General features: G+C 30.8%; 1 protein-coding gene across 1 annotated transcript in view; it reads left to right on the top strand.

The window, feature by feature from the left end:
* LOC143046108 (sphingosine-1-phosphate lyase 1-like) overlaps nucleotides 1-20,245 on the top strand; it is a 34,024-nt gene extending 13,779 nt beyond the window's left edge. The window contains exons 9-16 of the mRNA XM_076219104.1: nucleotides 163-270; nucleotides 848-910; nucleotides 1,524-1,670; nucleotides 2,346-2,466; nucleotides 4,480-4,597; nucleotides 9,864-10,010; nucleotides 14,292-14,412; nucleotides 15,018-20,245. Coding sequence (XP_076075219.1) covers nucleotides 163-270; nucleotides 848-910; nucleotides 1,524-1,670; nucleotides 2,346-2,466; nucleotides 4,480-4,597; nucleotides 9,864-10,010; nucleotides 14,292-14,412; nucleotides 15,018-15,119 — 927 coding nt within the window. The 3' untranslated portion in view covers nucleotides 15,120-20,245. The remainder of the gene's footprint in view (nucleotides 1-162; nucleotides 271-847; nucleotides 911-1,523; nucleotides 1,671-2,345; nucleotides 2,467-4,479; nucleotides 4,598-9,863; nucleotides 10,011-14,291; nucleotides 14,413-15,017) is intronic.
* The last annotated feature ends 3,873 nt before the right edge of the window (nucleotides 20,246-24,118 follow it).

Genomic DNA, 24,118 nt, shown 5'->3' with positions numbered 1-24,118 from the left:
CAAAATACTGATTTTCAATAGGCTTATTTGCAGTATATATTTAAACCACAAAATCAGTCACCAATGAAAACATTATTTTCCTTGAAACCTTGTTAGCTTGTACCCACAAAAATAAATGAATCCACAAAGTTTCTGTGTTTAAACTTAAAATATTTATCATAGGCAGCATCATATTTCCGAATGAAGTTAACTCATATACCAATAGATGAAGAAACAAGGATGGTTGACATCAAGGCTATGAGGAGAGCTATCAATAAAAATACATGCATGGTAAGTGTTAATGTTTAGGTTAATTGATAAAACATGAAAAGGTAAAAATTAATTTAAAAAAAACATTGGACAACAGAAAAAACTCCACATACCACCAACATCAACTCCTCATTAAAATCAACATCAAAATAAAGAAAAACAGCCGTGAACATCACATGGTTTGTTTTGGTAAAACATTTGATGGGGTTAAACCAGTTATGTGTGCTCAAACCTCTCCTATTGTGTATTGATATAATATAATCAAGGAAGGAATAAAGAAAAGAAATTATCTTGAAGATACTTACCAACTTGCAGGATTTAGCCTTGAACTACACAAATTGTATCCCTTGTCCAGATTGCACTAATATGACCCCAAAAAATTGTGTAAACTGCATGAACATTTTTTATAATCCAGAATTTAATTGTTGCAAACAGGAGGCAAATGAGGCGTTTGATAACCAGTCAATCAAATTTGGGTAAAATTTTGCTACAGGTTCTTCAGCTCAATAATCTTGTCATGTCATGACAAAGTTGTTGTCCGGATGGAATGATTTTAGAGTGGGTTGCATTAATGATAAATACTTATTTTTGTTTACAGTTGGTTGGATCAGCACCACAGTTCCCTCATGGAATTATTGACTCAATAGAGGAAATATGTCAGGTAAGTCAACTTAATGAGCTCTTAGATAGGATTTTAAAACTATAAAAGAATATTTTCTGGTAATTGTGTAAGTAAAGTATAGACGTTACAAAAGAAATTTGAAAATCTATCATAAAAATTTGTTCAAATGCTATTTCCAAATTGGTTTATCAATGACTCCTCACTTAATATATGAACAGATATACATTTGTATATATATATATATCATTATTGTCCTGTCCATCCACATTGCCTGTTGTACTTTCATTTTATATAAAATGGGTTTCATGAGGGCATGTGGAAAAAATAGTTGTGTAACTAACTTTTTCATTTTATGAATAAAGAAGAATTATAATAATGGTCTGTTTGTCACAAAGATTTGTTGATACAAAAAAATCTTCTACATTTTACATGGGTATTGAATGAAACGTGAAATCTGTTATTTTGTGTTCATGGTTACATAAAGCAAATTCCACACTGCTGTAATAATAAATTCATTGAAAAGCTATTTAAGGGAATAATTGAAATTTAACCAATGAAGAAATTAAAACAGTAAACAACAATGTCTTTTGTAAAATAATACAAAAATCAGTGATGACTTGGTGTGCTTAGCTTTGTACTGTTGTTTTATTAGTTGGGAGTGAAATACAATATACCAGTCCATGTGGATTGTTGTTTAGGAGGATTCTTGGTGCCTTTTATGGAAAAAGCCGGGTACAATATTCCTGTGTGTGATTTCCGTGTAGAAGGAGTTACAAGCATATCAGCTGACACACATAAGGTAAAATATGAGCGATTTGAAAATATTATAGTATTTAAACAATTTCTTGTGTTCAGTATTTAAACCAACTATTCAGCAGAGATTTTCATATTTTAGGTTAGGGGACAAGAACATGGGATATGAATATGAACATTCCTTGATTTTATATGACACACTGAGCAGGATGTTTAATGCAATTCTTTACAAGATGAATTTTGTAATGATATTATATTAAAGATGTTTTTTGATACTAGCATTTTGTTTGAGTAATCATTATTGTATTGAAAAATCCAGTAGCTGGAGATATTTTTTTATACCCCATTTATGGGCATTATGTTTTCTGATCTGTGCGTCCGTTCGTTCATCTTTCGTCTGTTTTTCCATCCCGCTTCAGGTTAAAGTTTTTGGTCAAGGAGGTTTTTGATGAATTTGAAGTCCAATCAACTTTAAACTTAGTAAACATGTTCCCTATGATATGATCTTTCTAATTTTAATGCCAAATTAAAGATTTTCCACCATTTTCACGGTCCACTGAACATAGAAAATGATAGTGCGGATGGAGCATCCATGTACTTTGGACACATTCTTGTTTAGAATGAAAACTAGAATCTGTGTACATTAAACAAGCATCATAAACCTAAAAATAGACCAATAAAATGTCACAGTATTGATTGAGGTATTATTTATATATTTTAGTATGCCTTTGCCCCTAAAGGTTCATCAGTTATCTTGTACAGAAATAAAGACATAAGACAGAGACAGTTCTTTGTTCAACCAGAATGGCCTGGTGGAATCTATGCTACATCTTCTATGGGAGGTAGGATTATTATCTTAAAAATATAACATCAGACATGGTGGAATCTATGCTATATCTTCTATGGAAGGTATGATAATTATCTTAAAAATATAACATCAGACATGGTGGAATTTATGCTACATCTTCTATGGGAGGTATGATAAAAATATAACATCAGACATAGTGGAATCTATGCTACATCTTCTATGGGAGGTGATAAAAATATAACATCAGACATGGTGGAATCTATGCTACATCTTCTATGGGAGGTATGATAAAAATATAACATCAGACATAGTGGAATCTATGCTACATCTTCTATGGGAGGTGATAAAAATATAACATCAGACATGGTGGAATCTATGCTACATCTTCTATGGGAGGTATGATAAAAATATAACATCAGACATGGTGGAATCTATGCTACATCTTCTATGGGAGGTATGATAAAAATATAACATCAGACATAGTGGAATCTATGCTACATCTTCTATGGGAGGTATGATAAAAATATAACATCAGACACAGTGGAATCTATGCTATATCTTCTATGGGAGGTATGATAAAAATATAACATCAGACATGGTGGAATCTATGCTACATCTTCTATGGGAGGTATGATTATTATCTTAAAAATATAACATCAGACATGGTGGAATCTATGCTATATCTTCTATGGGAGGTATGATTATTATCTTAAAATATAACATCAGACATGGTGGAATCTATGCTACATCTTCTATGGGAGGTATGATAATTATCTAAAGAATATAACATCAGACATGGTGGAATCTATGCTACATCTTTTATGGGAGGTATGATAATTATCTTAGAAATATAACATCAGACATGGTGGAATCTATGCTACATCTTCTATGGGAGGTATGATAATTATCTTAAGAATATAACATCAGACATAGTGGAATCTATGCTACATCTTCTATGGGAGGTATGATAAAAATATAACATCAGACATAGTGGAATCTATGCTACATCTTCTATGGGAGGTATGATAAAAATATAACATCAGACATGGTGGAATCTATGCTACATCTTCTATGGGAGGTATGATAAAAATATAACATCAGACATGGTGGAATCTATGCTACATCTTCTATGGGAGGTATGATTATTATCTTAAAAATATAACATCAGACATGGTGGAATCTATGCTATATCTTCTATGGGAGGTATGATTATTATCTTAAAATATAACATCAGACATGGTGGAATCTATGCTACATCTTCTATGGGAGGTATGATAATTATCTAAAGAATATAACATCAGACATGGTGGAATCTATGCTACATCTTCTATGGGAGGTATGATAATTATCTTAGAAATATAACATCAGACATGGTGGAATCTATGCTACATCTTCTATGGGAGGTATGATAATTATCTTAAGAATATAACATCAGACATGGTGGAATCTATGCTACATCTTCTATGGGAGGTATGATAATTATCTTAAAAATATAACATCAGACATGGTGGAATCTATGCTACATCTTCTATGGGAGGTATGATTATTATCTTAAAAATATAACATCAGACATGGTGGAATCTATGCTACATCTTCTATGGGAGGTATGATAATTATCTTAAAAATATAACATCAGACATGGTGGAATCTATGCTACATCTTCTATGGGAGGTATGATAAAAATATAACATCAGACATGGTGGAATCTATGCTACATGTTCTAAGGGAGGTATGATCATTATCTTAAAAATATAACATCAGATAATAATAGTTTTTGTAAGTTCCAAACCTTCTATAAAAAATGAATGAGGGAAAAAAATAAAAGTTGAAGGTTTGTAATGCATGTAAATATTTCATTATGATTTGAATTTTCAGGTAGTAGAGCAGGAGCTATCATTGTCATATGCTGGGCTGTGTTGGTATTATGTATATAAATATTACATTAAGTTTTGAATTTTCAGGTAGTAGAGCAGGAGATATCATTGCTGCATGCTGTAGTGTGTTTGTATTATGTATGTAAATATTACATTATGATTCGAATTTTCAGGTAGTAGAGCAGGGGCTATCATTGCTGCATGCTGGGCTACACTTATTTACTTTGGTGAAGAAGGATATGTTAATTCTACAAGAAAAATAATCAGCACAACTAGAAAAATTACAGATGGGTAAGTAAGAAGTACTTTATTTAAAATATAATTATTATATATTTAGGAATTAATTTTCAAACATTGGAATTTATTTTAGGTTATTACTGTGCTATGAATATTGGAATATCTTAATACATGGGCTGCATCGGATTTAAATCGACCTTATGAAATCAGTATCGGCATCTATATATCTGATAACCTATTTCTGGTTGAAAACTTCTCCTTGGAAAACCTGTAACTGTTTGAAAATTGAACTGTTATAAGACTCCAACAAAATTCATCTCTTGTTTTGTATTTGAATGATCCAAAATCAATCAAAGTCTTATAGATATACTGGTATACATGCATTTGACTTGCACAAGGTCCATTTCTATCTGACACAGCTCACATTATATTGGGTCATTTTTACCTCACCTGACCTGAAAGGTCAAGTGAGCTTTTCTCATCACTTGGTGTCCGTGGTCTATCATCCGTAACCTTTTACAAAAATCTTCTCCTCTGAAACTACTGGGCCAAATTTAACCAGACTTGGCCACAATCATCATTGGGGTATCTAGTTTTAAAAATGTGTTTGATGACCTGGCCAACCAACCAAGATGGCTGCAATGGCTAAAAATAGATCATTGGGGTAAAATGTAGATTTTGGCTTATAACTCTGAAGCCAAAGCATTTAGAGCAAATTTGACGTGGGTTAAATTGTTTATCAGGTCAAGATCTATCTGCCCTGAAATTTTCATACAAATCGGACAACCTGTTGTGAAGTTGCTGCCCATGAATTAGTAATTTTAAGGAAATTTTGCAGTTTTCGGTTATCTTGAATATTATTATAGATAGAGATAACAGTAAACAGCAATAATGTTCAGCAAAATAAGATCTACAAATAAGTCAACATGACCAAAATTGTCAATTGACCCCTTAAGGAGTTATTGTCCTTAAGGGGGTTCGCGGGTCTAAATCATTTATATAGGATTTCTCTATATTTTTCTATAAATGAACTTTATCTTATAGTTAATAGAAAAATAAAATAAAAAAATGGGGTCACCGTTCATTTGCGCTCACAATCTGCCTTCGAAAAAAGCATACATCTTATAAAAGTTTTTTTTTTCTTCTGTTGACCTAATAGGAGAAATAAAGTTAATATCAAAATAAAAAAAGAAATTTATTACAGAAATCGCTCACATTTTACAATAATTTAGTTTAAGTACAGCATATATCGAAATTATATTAAAAAATATAGGTCACCGATGAGTTAAAAGAGATATTTCAATTTTAAAGTCAAAAAATGGCATTTTTCCATCAAAGGGAGATAATTTGGAAGTTTTTCAATGATGTTTACATTTTAAAAGTCATCTTGGGCCAACACGAATTAATTGTTTTGAATGTTTTTTGTACCATATGATAAAGTAACAACTACAAAAGGTAATAAATAAAATTTGTAATGAAAAACAGATGTTTAATTTTTTTTCTGAAATTTTTATACCCTCGAGCCTCCTTAAAGGAGATGTGACATGATTTTTTTTTTTTTTTTTTTTTTTAAATAAATATTTATTTATACATAATTACCCCCCAAAAACATCGATAACAATATAATTATCGTTTAAATGGATAAAAAATAAATTTAAATATATCGATCTGTCGACATACTAATTATGCATATTTCAATCCCGGAAGTCACTCAGAACGAGGCTGTGACGTCAGTGGTTACATCAATCATATTTGACTGACGGGTGTAAAGGCATAATAAGCCCAATTTCATATTCGAATATCTTCCAACAAAACCCATGACAGTGATTAAAAATGGTTCTGTGTTCTGCCAGTAGATGCAACAATAGGCATAAGGACAATTTGATAAAAAAAAATCCGTTTTCTGAGTAACCCGCAGATTAGTCCCAGGAAGAGATAGGACTTCCTACCAAGCACTAGTCATAGACTTTGTTCCGCCCACTTTACAAATGCATGTTACGATCGTGACCCAGAAGTTATGAAAAATCTCGAGGGATGTCCTACCATGAAGCCAAAACTTCGTCCAAATGTGGTACCTGACATTCCATTGACACACCCAACAACAGCTGAGCCCCACCTAAGCGGGGAGCTTGTGAAATGCGGAGAATGGCTGAGGGAGAAAAAAATCTTTTTCTTCGCAAATATTTTTTGCGTCCCTTATTAATGATTTTTTTAATAGTTTAGTCATATTTGTGTATAATTTTATAGCCAAATTTATCTCAATGTTCTAAAATCTAAAATTTGGTATTGTGAACTTCCTGTACCTCCTGCGTGTACCTCACTACCTGTTCACGTGTGCAGGTGTGTACACTGAAATTGGACATAATAAATTAAAAGTCATCAACATCGATCAGAAGTTACAGGTATGCGGCACACTTTCTCTGCAGTGCTGGGTTACCTTTGAATTTGAAAGCTACAGGTGTCATGCCCCCGGGTGGTGATATATATATGACATCGGCAATACGCACTATTGCGTAACATGCGTCGAATCTGTGTACATCCATGATCACCTGCTGGGTGCACAGGTGAGGTTGGAAAATATACTAGAGTAATGGTTACAGATATAGGTTACGTAATGCATCTGTTTAACCTGTTTGAATAAACAATAGTCAATACCTTACTGTCGGCTATGGGGGTTTACAGAATAGAGAAAAGAGGACTGACAGTGCAGCTTAAAAAAGGGGGCGGATACAAAATAATGTGTTTGTGAATTTACTTAGTAAAGAATGGAATAATATTAGATAAGCAAAATAAATAGAGAATTAAGAAGAAATGCTTCTAAAGTAAATAATTAATTAAAAAAAAAGCCTGTCAGTCCCCATAACTAATACATAACCTGTAGTGGGTACATAAATTTCCTTCTGAGTTTTCTAATAAAAATTAGGCAGATATGAAGTGTGTCATGCAATAAGTTATTAGTACTTACCTATTCTATTTATTTATTAAAAATCATTTTATTTCTTAATAAAAGATAAATTGTGAAGAGATATCAAGTGATGCTTTTAAAATGACAGACCATTGATGCAAGGTTATCGTGGTGAAAAATTATATGCAAAAGGTGACTTGAATGAGAAACAAATATTTTGGCTAGTGAATGTATGCAAGTCTTTATATTGCATAAGACATGGAGATGAATAACATAGTTTTAACTTAAATAATGCGGATAAATCCAATCGATACAGACCTGGGAGTAGTAGATAATGTATAAGTATAGACTGAGTTAGTTAAAACATATTTTACTTGCTGAATTAAAGCAAAAAGGATTAGACACAAGTAAATCATACTTATGAAGTCTTCTCCATAATACAATATAAAATTACAATAATAGTATTATATAATGGACATGCATATAAGGAAAACAGTTTATAGAATAATACTAGCTTTCATACGTAAAAAAGAGAAAAAGAAAGTTTGAAAAGTCATATGATTCTGTGACGGTGACGTGTGTACTGATGATGACAATGATGTTCCGTGCCAGTAACAATAACCTCTATCAAGGCATAAAAAATCTGTTTGACCATTTTATGAAATTTTGAACATGTTTGAAAATTTGAATATTTTGTGTTCATTCGAAAGTTCCATGTGTCCGCAAATTAATAGTTTTGTATTTAAAACAATGTTTTCGGATAGCCAGTTGAGATTATTGAATAAGGTTTTTCTACATAATGTGTATTTTGGACAAACAAAGAAGTAATGGTAGACATCATCAATATCTGACCCACAATGACAAGAAGGATCATTTATAAATTTATAATATTAGCTCTAAATAGATCATTGTTTAAGAATGAAGGGGAACATCTCAATTGCGTTAAATGATATTCAATTTCCTTGGGCCGTACAAATGAAACGTTTCAATTTTACATAATGGCCTATCGTTTTTTTAATTCTTTCTGTTATGCATTACTACTCTCTGTTTTCTGTCGTGTAGATAATCCTGAAACCAATTCAATAAGTTTCCGTCAATACCATAAGCTTTCATTTTACATATAAGGCCCCTATGCCAAACTTTGTCGAAGTTGAAGAGAAGTCACAAAATACAAAACAATTTATAGACTGAGGATATACCACACGGAAAAAATATCACAAAAAATAAGCCAGTACTCATAGAACATTTTCAATGGGATTATTATGGAGGAGAAAAAGACATATGAATATATATTACTGTTTTAAAACTTCTTTAAATCTTACTTATAATATCCCCCCCTGTTATGTCATACTTATTACACATTTATTTGGGGCAGCTTTAGTAATTCAAATTTTACACCCAACACTCTTGGTAAGGTGATAGGTAATTTATGACGATTGTTGAGAATTGTTTTTAAATTATAAGAGAGTGATCTTGAAATATTTTATTTTATTACATTTATTCATTTTCGAGTTTAGGAAATTTTTCATGAAGCTTGATTAATGAAAAAAATTTAAATTTTTACAGGAATGTGATCGACTTCGTCCTTTTTGAGACATTTTCTCAGATTGTATCCACTGACGTCATCACGATCACGTGACCGGTATCTCATTAAAAATCAAAGATTACGACAAGCACTGGATTCTTTGACCATTAAAAGGCCGTTAAATGAGGTTTTGACAAGAAAAAATTATTACAATATGTTATTTGACCGATATTTATTAATTAATTAAAAAAAAATTAAAAAAAAAAATGTGTCACATCTCCTTTAATGGTCAATTTTTAACAATTTTCATAAATTTTTGTAAATTTTTGTAAATTTTTAGAACATATTTTCCACTGTAATTACTCGGCCAAGTTCATTATAGATAGAGATAATTGTAGCAACAAGAATGTTTAGTAAAATAAGATCTACAAACACATCACCATCACCAAAACACAATTTTGTCATGAATTTATCTGTGTCCATTGTTTAATATGCACATAGACCAAAGTGAGCGACACAGGCTCGTGAAAGCCTCTAGTTTTACAACCACACATTTCTAGATCTAAATTTGTATTCCCTCAGACATTAAAATGATGCTGAATGCATTAGAAAAATAACTTACACTTGTTGGAGAAGTGGTTTCTGTATAAGGATGACAGACAAACTCCTTTGAAACTAGAAGCCAAAAATGGCAACTGAATGTGAGGTTTTATTATTAATAACCTGATACTAGTGTTTTTTCCACATTAATAAAGACATTACAATCATTTCTGAATGTACAGTAGTTATGAAATATACCATGGAGACTTGGCAAAAAAAAAAGTTTGTATGTAAAGGTAAATGTATTATCATATTTGGTTAAAATAGCATCATTGTTGTTTGAATTATAGGTTAAGAAAAATCAGAGGAATGAAAGTATTTGGTAATCCCTTGATGTCAGTAATAGGCTTTGGTTCAGATGAGTTCAACATCTTCAGACTGGCTGATTATATGACCAGTAAAGGATGGGCATTAAATTCACTGCAGTACCCAAACAGGTAAGACTTACTCTAAACAGTGTTTATCATGCTTACATCAATTGGTTTATGAGACTTAAAACATCCAACAATAGAGAGGCCTGAATTTCACAAAAAATCTTATGACTTAAATTAATCAAAATTTTACTGAATGGTTCATGACAAACAATCATCAGATAGCATATTTACCTGACCATATCAGGATATTGGTATTTAGTGAATTTTTAACCGGAATTTGTGACACAATTAGAATTCCAAAATATACAAAATGTAAACAATAGGTAGAAATGATTAGGCTTTAAATAAATATATATTTGGATAAGTTAATGCAAGCACATGAGGTGTATAATGTCTTATACGACTACAGGTTTGTAATGTTTACAACTATTTTATATCAGTGTGTAAACACGTTAGTTATGAGCTTTGAAAGTCAAGTAGTTAGAGCATTTTTCTGAGTAAGTGTTAAAAGATTTTAAACAAATATTCTTTACTGTGGATTAGCATTCATTAGTCGTCAGTATCCTATAGATTAACAACTTGTGGTTATATTGATATTTTAGAATCTTCTTTGAAGGTGGTGCACAAATGTGCAGCTAATTAATTCCATTGATGTGTCATTTGTATGCAAGAGTTATTTTCCTTTGAACTATGTTCAATTTCATAAAGTCAATGTGTTAATTGTCTACCTTGATCAGGGTTATAATTTTATTAACCGGATTTTTGTGACAAAAATGTTGGTTATTGATTTGGGGATGTACGGCAGGCGGCCGGGCGTTACTGACAACAAAATGAAGGTCAAGTTCAATAATGACAATTTTAACTTTTACCGTTTATGGTTCTTGAAAGATTGAAAAATGGCATTTCCAGTCGTGTCCTTGCATTTACTCATGAACTGTTTAACCAAAGCTTTTAAAATTTTAATATGTTGTTACTGATGACAAAATGGAGGTCAAGTTCAATAATGTTGATTTTGACTTTTACTGTTCAGGAGTTATGGTTCTTGAAAAATCGAAAAAAGGTGTTTCCATTCATGTTGTTACATTGACTCATGAACCATTCAACCTTAGCTTTTCAAATTTTAATATGTTGATACTGATGACAAAATGGAGGTCAAATTTGATATTGACGATTTTCACTTTCACCGTTCATCAGTTATGGTTCTTGTGATATTGCCAGGATACAAATAAATGTTAATAAATCGGGTTTGCTGTCGTTGTGACAGCCTCTTGTCTTTTACATATATAGTTTTTACCGGATTTTTGTGACAAAAATGTCGGTTATTGATTTGGGGATGTACGGCGGGCGGGCGGGCGGCAATCAAATGTTGTCCGTGCATTAACTCATGAACCGCTAAACCAAAGCTTTTAAAATTTTAATATGTTGTTACTGACAACTAAATGAAGGTCAAGTTCAATAATGGCGATTTTGACTTTTACCGTTCAGGAGTTATGGTTCTTGAAAGATTGAAAAATGGAGTTTCCAGTCGTGTCCGTGCATTTACACATGAACTGTTCTACCTAAGCTTCCCAAATTTTAATATGTTGTTACTGATGACAAAATGGAGGTCAAGTTCAATAATGGTGATTTTGACTTTTACCGTTCAGGAGTTATGGTTCTTGAAAGATTGAGAAATGGAGTTTCCAGTCGTGTCCGTGCATTTACGCATGAACTGTTCTACCTAAGCTTCCCAAATTTTAATATGTTGTTACTGATGACAAAATTGAGGCCAAGTTCAATAATGATGATTTTGACTTTTACCGTTCAGGAGTTATGGTTCTTGAAAGATTGAAAAATGGTGTTTCCAGTCGTGTCCGTGCATTTTCTCATGAACCATTCAACCAAAGCTTTTCAAATTTTTATATGTTGTTACTGATGGCAAATTAGAGGTCATGTTCAATAATGACGATTTTGACTTTTACCGTTCAGGAGTTATGGTTCTTGAAAGATTGTGAAATGGCGTTTCCATTCACGTTGTTGCATTTACTCATGAACCATTCAATCTAAGCTTTTCAAATTTTAAGATGTTGATACTGATGACAAAATGGAGGTCAAATTTGATATTGACGATTTTCACTTTCACCATTCATCAGTAATGGTTCTTGTGATATTGCCAGGACACAAATAAATATTTATAAATCCGGTTTGCTGTCGTTGTGACAGCCTCTTGTTTTTATTGAATTTAAAATCGTTACAAAATCTGTAAATGTACTAGATACAAGTATTTTTCATAAGTTTATCAAAGACAGTTATGTATATCTATAATTTCTTTTATTCGTTTTGAAATGTTTAAAATTAATGTATACGAATATAAAGAATTATTTTATTATGTTATAAATATGTTTTTGTAACATTTAAATATTCAGATCGTGCAAAAACGTCATATATGAGCAAGGTCAAATCTACCCTCATCATCATTAAGTTTCTTAGTGCAATGAGACTAACTTCTCTAAATCACAGATCACAAGCACTTGTTTCAGAATACAAATTTCCTGTATAATACCTTAATATAACATTAATGTATATAGGGGGAAATATTCTAAAACAAAGTGCCTATGTCACAGAAGAAGCATCTTCTTCCAAGTATTCATGAAATTGCTCTCCTGGAAATTATTAAAAAAAAACACCTTTCTTTCTATTTTTAATTTGAGGAACAATATCCTGGTGAAAAAATAGGTTTAATTGTGCTGTCAAGAATTCACTGTTTCAAGTTGTGGTATGCATCAAAAATATCCCAACAGCATTTGTCTTTCTACTCGTAAAGGCATTTGTTTCTACGATCTATATGGTGTATGCAATTATGTCAGAACTCAAATGAAGCAGAAACGCTGATGTAACTAATCTGCAATACTCGATCCCTAAAGACAAATACATGAAAAAAGTGTAATAACGCCTAACACAAACACACATATGCACAAACACAAAACAGTACACCAATTTATTCCAGAAGCTTCTAACTGATGGTGAATGCTATAGTGAAAAATTGTAATTGGAACCTTCCCCAAACAATCAGAGCTTTTCTGAAAAAGACTATAAATGAAAACATCATATATCATCTTCCCATTATGATTGAGTGTTAGGAAAATTGAGTTCTCTAATTTTTGTGCTATTTTCACATTTCCTGACTGGTGTGAGAAAAATATTTCTCCTCACTAGTGAAAAATCTGTTCTCGGCAAATGATTAGTCAAAATTTGATTATGACGTCAAAATGTTTTGTTTTCTTCTCAATTTTCCTATTGTGACGTCATGAAAAAAGGCGACCTTGCCTGATGACGTCGCATATAAAGAGCACAATTTTCTGAAAATCTTTGAAAAAGAACGATAAAAAGCATCAGAGAAACAGATTCCGACACTATAACTCGTGTATTACGATATTTCTCCACTCTCGACAGTTAAATTTTATTATTTAAAGGGCTCAGCAAGCCTCACGCTTTAAATAATAAAATTTAACTGTCTCGAGTGGAGAAATATCGTAATACACTTGTTGCAGTGTAAGAATCTATATTTATCTTACTTTAATCACAGAGAGGGGATAGCAAACAATTTTTAATTTAAGCCTTATTAACATTAAAACAATTTTCCACAAATAATGTTACTTTATTCAAATATAAGGACTTTGTTAGCTAAATCTACTAATTTTATTAGATATTATGATTTTTTATCACAATAGATAAACATCTTTAGTGGATAGTTGTCTCATTTGCAATCATACCACATCTTCTTTTTTATACTACATCAGACGTTAGATTTTTTTTTTAAACTAGTGCCTGGTGTCTATGTAAAATAATACATCAAGCTCTAAATTGTCCTGATCTATAAGAGTTGTGAATTAATTGAATAGAAACTATTAAAGATCTGCACTCAATACACCCTATCGCTATTCCTGGATGACCCGAGAATCTGTCCCGCTTTAACTATTGATGTCACACAACAATCACTGTTTCATCGGCGTCAGATATTTTGTATTATGACGTCAAAATTTCACGTTCAGTAATGGCGGACAAATTGTTTAAAGGTGTATACTTAATTCTCTTAAAAACAATTTGAAATAACATTAAGACATGACATAAGACAATCCTTCCTTACCTGTATATAGGGAAGACAAACTCATGGATATCTGTGTCAGGTTTAAAGCAGACACTACAAACTCTTGTAGTAAAAGTACAATGCACAAAAAGGAAGCTATGTTATAATCTGAAGGGCAGGAGGATTTTTTTTCCATTACATTGAAAATTAGACTATTTACTTGCAAACAGGACCCATCCAATTTATTTCACTGTCTAATGTTAAACTATTTCTTTCAGTGTACATTTGTGTGTTACATATGTACATACACATGAGGGTGTAGCAGAACGATTCCTTGGTGATGTAGAAAATGGTGTTACAGAAATTATGAAGGATCCAAACTCAGAAATTGGAGGAATGGTATGATTATTTGCTTTAGATTTTGTGTGTACATTTGTTTATATAAGCTGAAAAAGCACAAGGTACATTTTTGGGATTATTTGGCCCTGTAAATACATGTCATCTCTGAAGGGTCTGTAGTTGGCCTGTTGGAAGGTAAAATTTCTACCCTAACCAACATACCTTTATTTTCCAGTGGCACCCTAATAATTTTCCACCTGTCATCATGGTCGTCCCACGGTGCAGAACAAACTTTTGTTTGTAATTTATTTTATTTGATCTGAAAAAACACCTAGCATTGTGATACATAAATACATAGAAAATTCATGATACATGTATTAATATTAAATTTTTCAATATCAGTTAATAAAATTAAATTAAAAAGTTAGATATGCTAATTGTATATTTTATATATGATAATTATCTACTCGATCATACTCAGCATTTATCACTCAGGATTAGAAAAACAACTTTGCTCATTCCAAACAGTCAACAATGATTCAAAGAATTGTCTGAACTCGTAAAGCTGCATTTCCAGTCCTCCCATGTTTTGAATTTTATTTGTAGGGATCAAGGATATGATGAACTGTAGATAATTCTTAATGCTTTTCCACTTATATTTTCAGGGTGCTATCTACGGAATGGCTCAGACTATCCCAGACAAGTCCATGGTAACAGAATTAGTTGGGTGCTTCTTAGATGCACTTTACGCCACAGATAAACATTAAAGCGTCAAAGTTTTTCTGTGATGTTATAATACTCACATGATTATCTTTGATATTATAGTGGATATAGTCTAGATGTTATACCATATATGTATTTCTAGAGATTTTGGTGCCAAGGACTTAGGTTATTGTTTCTTTTCATAGCCTTGCCATTTTACATGTTATTTGATATGATATTTGAGATACTTTTTACATGTAAATGGCAAATCATACATGTTATTTACCACATAATTGACTGTATGATGGATTTGTTTTATATAATAGAAATGCTGCCAAACAAGCATATATCTGCTTTTCAGAAGAACTATATCTCTGGAATGGCACTTAATTGTTTGATCTAATTCTTCATGATTTATATGTATGTTTAAAACTTTAAATGTTGTTTATTTATTTCATAGTTTTTTTATTGTTTGAAGAAGTATGTTATGTTTATTTAGATTATTAACTAGAATGTCAAGATGATAATATTCTACAAAATCATCATGTGAGTTTCAACACTTCTAAATTATTGATAGTTAAATAATCAAACTGCTTGGCAAGTCTTGCTTTTTAAAATTTGAAAATGGAATTGTGTTGCATTCAGAAATATTATATCTAACATTTGTTAGTAATAGAATTTGTAAGCTTCCTTTTATAAAAAGGAGTAGGTTCAGTAAGACCCCTTTTTGGCCCCAATATATAGCAGTTTTAGAAAATTGTGAAAATGTAATCTTTAAGCTTTATTTTGGAAAGTAAAATGCTTCTGCTACATAAATATGAGCTATTTTTGAAAATACAATGCACAAATATCGCGTTCTAGCATCATTAAATCATGCTAAATTACTGAAATCTTCAAAATTTTAGCATTTTGGTTAATTTTTAGACGGTTTCCGTCTAAAATGAAAGTGGCCGCATTCGTGTTCATTCATAATATTGAAATGTAAGTTGTATTTGATGATAATACAACACATATATAAAGGTTGAGGATGAACACGGATGCGGCCACTTTCATTTTTGAGAAAAACCATCTGAAAAGTGACGTTTTTTTGCATATTTGATAGATTTTTCATATTTAAGCTTCGATCAGAGCGTTTTTAATGACTAAATCAGTTAAAATCTTTCACATAAACTAATCGAATCAATTGAAATAGACACTTAAGTGTTTAAAAAGTGTCCAAAAACTTTTGTGAGATGAACCTGAAATTTGAGGCCAAAATCGGCCCTTACCGGACCTACTCCTTTGATTTGTCAATTACAAGTATAGTTTACCAACCTATTTACCTCACTAAAATGCCTGTCTCATGTCTTGTTAATTTTGAATTATTGTATAAATACATAAACTATAAACGGTTCAATTTCTATACAAAATGATTTGTAATACTTGAAATTAAACAAGTAGAAACGAGTTCAGAATGTGTTATAAAAAAATTTTGTTTTGAAAAAACATAATCTCTTGAATGCTGCTTTGCTAAATTTGACATCATAAATCTTTTCCAAACTTTCGATATCAATTTAAAATGGCATGCATTAAGAATATATCAATGTTTGAATTTGTTTTACAGTAAAAGATAACAAATGGGAACAGCATAAGTGCTATACAGCAATACTAAATTTACCATTAGCACATCTCATTTCCATAAAAGATTAATTAGCCCTGCTCAAAAAGTTATGGTCATTTGACTTCAATTCTGCACATCCAGAATATATTTGTATGTATGTTAAGGATAGGTGTTATGTTTTTGTAAAAAAGGCAATAAATTTAAATAAAAAAATCAAAAAAAAAATCTGTTAGTTTGTTTGAAACAGATGTGATTAAGTGTTATATTCAGTGTTACTTTTCATGTTATTTTTGTAAAGTTTTACAGTCATCAATATATTGCTAAAAAAATCCATGATGTGAAAAATTTGTTCAAAGGAAATGATTTTTTACAATGATTCTTCTAAAAAATATTATATCATCTATTAATGCTCGATTATTCATCTTGAAGAATTATGTGTATTTTTTTCATAACCAGGAACAATCTTTGATTATTGATATTCAATTTATAATATCACGTATTTTGAAATTGAATATGATCTTTAAATCTTGATATATTAATGCAAAATAATTGGCAAAAATTAAGGTATAAATGTTAAAGACTCACAATTTCTGTTTCAAGGTTTCTCCACATTGTTTTCAAGCTCTTTTTTGTTTTTGTTTCGTTTAACCAATATTTATTCAGATTCATCTTCCCGTAACACCATAAAGCACTTGAAATAAATATCAAGAATTCACAAACAAGCAAAGTTGCTTTGACAAATCTGTCTCCCTTTTGAAGTTTGCCTATGTTTTCTTTCTTTTTCTAATTTTTGCATTCTGATTATGTTAAGTTTTTGCCCTGCCATCTTTTAAGCCTGAATGCTATGGGGTAGGTTTCAAATATTGTCATGAGTAGTACATTGTTATTATTTTGTATCAATGTCATTCTTTTAATTGGTAGCTTGCAATAATGCCAAATAGGGTTGTCCAATTTTGAAATCTTGCCATACAATAAATTATGCTCACTGTTAAATACTATGGATTCATTATAATTGGCAGGATATACTAGTGTTCTAGAATTTTGTGGATATAGATTAGTTACAAATTTAAATGTTCACCTAAGTACAAATGTCTATAAGCTTATTATAAGAATTTGGCAAAACCATGAAATTAAATATCCATGAAAACTGGAACCCACAACAATAAAAGAATTCACAGAAAGAAATGTGATGTCAGGTTATAACATTATTGTCAGATTTGATGATCAGAACCACTATCTTAACTGTAGTTAGATTATATATTTAGGAAAAGTATAATTATACAATGTTCCAAACTATTTTACAATTTAAGGGAAAGACATTCCTGGTAAATATGTAGCTGTTAACACTGGATTACTAAAATTATTTATTTTCGTAAAAGTGCTAGTATTTAATATTTATTTATTATCTTATGAGTTTTATTTTAAAAGACTTAATTATAGATTATTTGTTGAGGTTACCGGTATTTCCAATTTGATGTCATGTGACTGTTGTCTCGTTTATATATATAAATTTCATTTTATGTCCCAGAAAATAATAGCAAGTCAACAAACATGAACTTTCTTAAAGAAATTTACTATCTTATATGACTAGAAATATTTATTATGTTCTTTTCAATATAATATGGAACAAAACAGGAGGTTTGTAGTTATTAAAAGATATCTTTTAAAATTGTAAAGTGCTTTTTTATATTTTTTTGCCAATTATATATCTACCATGACCTTACATAGATGTTTTTCTTGTGATGTTTTTTTTGTCTTGTGTAAATGCACAAACAATGCAATCATTGTGAATAATGTATGTATATTCTACATTTATAAATAATTTTTAAAATTGAAATTTTATTACAACGATGCTGGTCTGAATATTTATAGTGAAAATGGGTATAATATGTGTTCAAGATAAAATGTTCTTGCAGTAAATAAGAGCTTATTTAATCAAAGATATCTATATTTTTTAAATAAGAGTTAACCAGAGAAGTAATATAACTTATAGTTTACTAAGTATCAGCCTTATTTAGAACTGGAAATTCACAAGTTTATTTTGAAGAAAATGTGACAACTGACAATCTCAATGTTTAAATCCAATATATGTCTACTTTTACTTTCCATGGTATGTAATGAATTGATTCCCTATAAACAAAGATGTGATTGATAAGTTGGTTATTACATGGGGCACTTAAACATCCTTGATCTGTAACCCTATAAAAGATTAGGATCTTGGCAGATTGCAAATATAAAGCCTTGCATTTTAACGGGGGTCCTCAAATCCAACTAATAAGTGCACTAATAATTTCTGAATTTTCAGTATAGCATTACACCTGTGTAACTGATGATTGAATATGTCAAACATTTCTTTATTTTTTTATTTTTCTTAAATTTCCTGGTAAGGAGGAGACAAATATGTCAAATACAATTCCTGTTCATTTGCACATTATGAATGCATTATACAAATGTCTTATATGTTTGATACTTACTATTTGTAAAGTTTATGTCTCTTCTCATGAAAGTACAATAATATAGTATATAAAACACAGTCTGTAACAAAAAAGAATTCTATTGAATAGAAAAACACTGCTTCTGTATGCCTCATTATTGATTTTGAAAGTATTAGGGACCAGTCATTTTAAATTTGTATTTTACACTAATCTATTTATAATGAAAGACCATTTGTAGATCATTTTATTTGATTGTGACTTTTTATCATGTACATGTGATTAAATAAAGTATAAAATGAGTGTACAGTGGGCAAATCAAGTATCATACATCAGCATGACAACTGCAAGAATCTTCAGAGTCTGCCAAGAATGCCTGGATTTGTACTTGACAGCGTAGTTGTATCATATCTTTGCTATATTAAAATGCAATAAATACATTCTAAATTCTCATCTTCTCAATCAGTCATAAATGAAGGTTTTCATCAAATAGCAAAATATTGTAAATTTAAAAAAAACAACCTTATATTTAAATATACATTATAATGCAAATAATGTGACTAACTCCCATTCTGATAGCTGATGCATATGTATGTATTGAGATTTTCCTTAAATTGTGAATATTAATCTCTCATTTTTGTACATTCTCAAAAAATTGCAATAATAAATGGACACAATAATTATATCAATAAATGGCTACAAACTCTTATCAATCCACTGTATATGTCTTCTGATTTAATATGTTTTTATTGAAGAATAACTTAAATTCTCATATTGACAGAAAAGAAGGGTCATAATACAAGTAGAAGTCTTGACATTGGATTCTAAGCTAAAACATCTTTTCACTGACCTGAAAGAAATACAATTATAATTTTACTTGCTGACATCAATTCAACCAGTAGTTTTATTACATTGAGACAATCATACTCAATTGAGTTTACTGAAAACATCAAACAATAAAGTTAATGCAACAGACCAAAATAAAGAGGAAAATTTAGTGGATCGATCTGTTCATTGTCAGACTCTTTACCCTTCAGAAGAAACTGTCATATTGTAATATTAGATTAAAATGGTTTTTTTTCAATATCCACAGATACAGTATTGTGATATTGTTGTAAAGTAATGAAATATATGGTTACAATAAAACTAATGTTTTAAAGATTTGGTTTGAATTAACTTGTTCTAATTGTGTCCATTTTAAAGCTGCATGTTTATTGTTTCAACACACAAGAGCAATAGACAACTTACGAGTTCGATGCATTCCGTTAAAAATTCTGGTTTTAGTGAATAGTGCAGGGATATAGACGATCCCCTCTATCTGGTAAATGACGTCATAAAGGCACGTATTATTGATGAGTTTTTTCCGGTGACGGATGAACTCGAAAGTGGTCTATTGTTTTTAATGCTGAATGTCTGTTAACCACCTTTGATACAGTCTCTGAAGATGTAGTTTTATATACTCCTGCTCCATGGGTAGGTGTTAATCTCTTCAACTTTCTGTTTACCAAATACTAATATAGGTTAACAAATACTGGCTGTGTATGAATTTTTTTCAAATTTTTCCAGGGAACTACTGATACTTGAAAATATTATCATGGTTTACCATATGAAGTGTTTTAACATCCATTACTCTTTCAACTTCCTGTTTACTGAATACTTAAGTGTGTGTATCAAAAGATAGCAACAACTCCGTCTTTCTGTCTGTTATTCTGAAAAATTTGGAGTTGATTGAAGATAATTTAAAGATTCTGTTCAACTTAGTGGCCAGCCACCCCATAGTGACCAATCTGTTTATCTGTCTGTAACAAATTGTGTCTACTCTATAACAAGAGAACCTTTATGATTTCATACTTGGTACTTGACATGTATATTGACTAACACCAGAGGGTGTGTCATACTTTATGTACAACTTCCTAGGTCAAGGTTCAAGGTAAACATTGTTTTCAGTTGAAAACCCCATGTCCTATGGTAAAGATAGTGTCCCCTCTAAGTCTTGAGAACCGTTATGATTTCATAGTTTATACTTGACATGTATACTAACCAAATTCAGAGGTAGTGTCATAGTGTGAGTACAACTTCATAGGTCAAAGGTCAAGGTCAAAAACATTGCTTTCAGTTGACAACCCCAAGGCCCATGGTAAGGATTACAATTTTTACCACATGTTATTCACAGAGGGGCCCATCTCAATGATGTCAGGTTTATTCACTCCTTTTATTAACTTAAAGCTTCAAATATTGTAAAGAAATCGATCTTTCTGTAAATGCAAAAATCTTGCATTAATGTTTTAAGAATGTATCACATTTATGGTCATTTTCAGAATGTGAGTTTTTATTATTGTGGTATTCACTCATTTGCAATATTTGCATTTAAAAAACCTGGAAATAATTTTTGAATGATCAGAACTTGGTTGCCTAGTAGGTGTCTGGTTATTTTTGTTGTTGGTTAGCTGTCTTAGTGATGTTAACCCTACATCTCTTTAATTCATCTTTATGACAGTTTTCTGTATTCAGCTGTGACTTTACCACATGAGGGGCAGTTGATTTCAAATGTTATAGGATTCTGATGGTAAGTATGCTTTCCTGTTGAAGTTTTTATTCCCCGAGGATATCACCAGACAAAGTAGTCAGCAATTTTGTGTTGACAAAAATTATCATTGATATGGTCATAATTATAAATTAAATGTTTAAATTTGAATTTTGCTTACAAAATTGTAATCCTGGTATCTATGAATGGTTTATTTGACATACACTTTTGCCACTTTAAACTCCATTAACCCAGACTTGGCGGCTCAAGTAGGATATACGGTACTATAGTTCCGGCTTTTGCAATAAATTCATACGCGTATGTATTCATGAGTAATAAAGTTAACTGTTTAAATTTTACATTAAACTGAAATAAATGAGTGATTTACAGGTTGACAAGTCGACATGTTGACAATTTTAAAAACGTTATGGTTGGAATAAGTGGTTGACAAGTTGACAAGTCGACAGGTTGACTATTTTAAAAATGTTATGGTTGAAATAAGTGGTTGACAGGTTGACAAATTTAATATAATAACAATTAAGTTCTGGTTGACAAGTTGACAAAATGACTGATTGAAAAAAAGATATAAAAGTTATAACTCAATACTTGTAAAAAAGGTTAAAAACTGAAGTTAATTTTATTTTATTTAATGGATGATGTACTTTTATTTACTTGTTTAATTGTAAAATTAAACCCTTCAACCTATCAACCTGTCGACATTAACATTTGTCAACCTGTCAACTTGTCGACCTTAACATTTGTCAACCTGTCAACCTTAACACTTATCAAACTGTCAACCTGTCGACCGTAACACTTGTCAACCTGTCAACTTTAACACTTGTCGACCTATATAGTGTCAACCTGTCGACCTGTCAGTCTGTAAATTTATGTTCATATACACCGATTTACTTCTAAAGTTAAACCGATTTATTACTCTGTTCTTCCGAAGGAACTACAGTACCGTTTATCCTACTTGACCCGACTTGGCATACCTGTTAAAATTTCAAATCACAAGGAATACATGTACTAAATTCCAGTTGATGTGACCACAATCTCATGGTAAAAATTTAAAAAACAAAAATACTGAACTCCAACGAAAATTCAACGGTTCGTAAATGATGAAAATGATGAGCGCTAGCAAAATCACTAAATCATCCTGAGATGAGACAAACAAATGGACAGATACAGACCAAAAAACCTTGGAAAAACATTATGCTTCCTTCTATAGTAGGTTGGATATAAAAACATCAAACACAATGATTGAACAATAATAGCATAATTAAACCTAAGCTGGTAAAAGAAAAATGATGGTCAAACTCAATTCAAATGGACAAGGGTATTAATCTATGAACATTACAGTATTGGTAGAATATCATTGACTATCTGTGAGATTTGGATTGTATGTAGTAGCAGAAATACTAGGGCAGATCTATAACTTACTTACTGCCCTTGTACCCCATCCCAGGTATAATTATTTGTGGAAGGACATTTACCGTCACAACAAAGTTTGCTGTAGATATAAGAAATAAGCCATGGTGGCAAATATCAGTCACATTTAATTGCTTTTTGAAACTTGTAAGAGTGAACAGTGTAGCGGGTGTTTCTTCAAAATCCAACAGAATAAATCAAATATAATTTATTTGGTATACAATAAATAGGTTTATAGTTAATATTTATTGTTAACAGTAACTTTACAAAAAGAATAATGGCAACATAATAACAAAATCAGGGTAAAATTTAGAGACCATATTAACACTAATATACTTAATAAGTACAGCAATACAATTAACATGCAAGATCATAGTAATATTCTGCTTCAGTGTAGGCAGATGACTTAATTACAGACATTCAAAACTGTCAACAATAAATCTTTGTGTCCACTATGCTTATCACAAATGAAAGGCACTCAATTAACATCTATATTTATTAAAGTTATAGAAAAAAAAGTTGACCTTATTCTGTATTCATATTTTAAACAAAATTATCATGAAAAGTTATGAGCTTATTCTCTTAACAAAATTATAAAACATAACTAACATAATAAATCTCTTGAAAATCATAGAAATGTGTATATAATATAAAATAAAATGAGACAAAATTCAGTATATAAATATAGTCTAGTAAAATATGTGAGTATGATAGAAAAAAAATTGTTCTTGTGAATGACATCCTACTACAAGTATGTCATTGTAATAACATACATTATTATCAAGGGGGAATTTCAGTGCCTTAAAACTTTTGCCTTTCCAGCTTGTTTCATTATATTTATAATACATGTAATATTTTAACTATTTAAAAAAAAAGTTGACTAAATAAATGAGATCATTTTTTCGTATGGTTACTCACAAAGAATACATTTATTTTCATGGATTGGGGAAAAAATATCCCTAGTTTATATATTGTAAAGTTCAACTAGTTTTGTTGGTTTTCTTACATATGAAAAGTGATTAACACTATGTACCAGGAATGGCCAATCATTCCGACCAGTTCAATATGAAATCACAGAAT

The sequence above is a fragment of the Mytilus galloprovincialis genome, chromosome 9 (assembly GCF_965363235.1).
Source record: "Mytilus galloprovincialis chromosome 9, xbMytGall1.hap1.1, whole genome shotgun sequence".
Classification (NCBI taxonomy): domain Eukaryota; kingdom Metazoa; phylum Mollusca; class Bivalvia; order Mytilida; family Mytilidae; genus Mytilus; species Mytilus galloprovincialis.
Note: the sequence above shows the minus strand (reverse complement) of the source record. Positions and strands in the feature narration are given on the sequence as shown.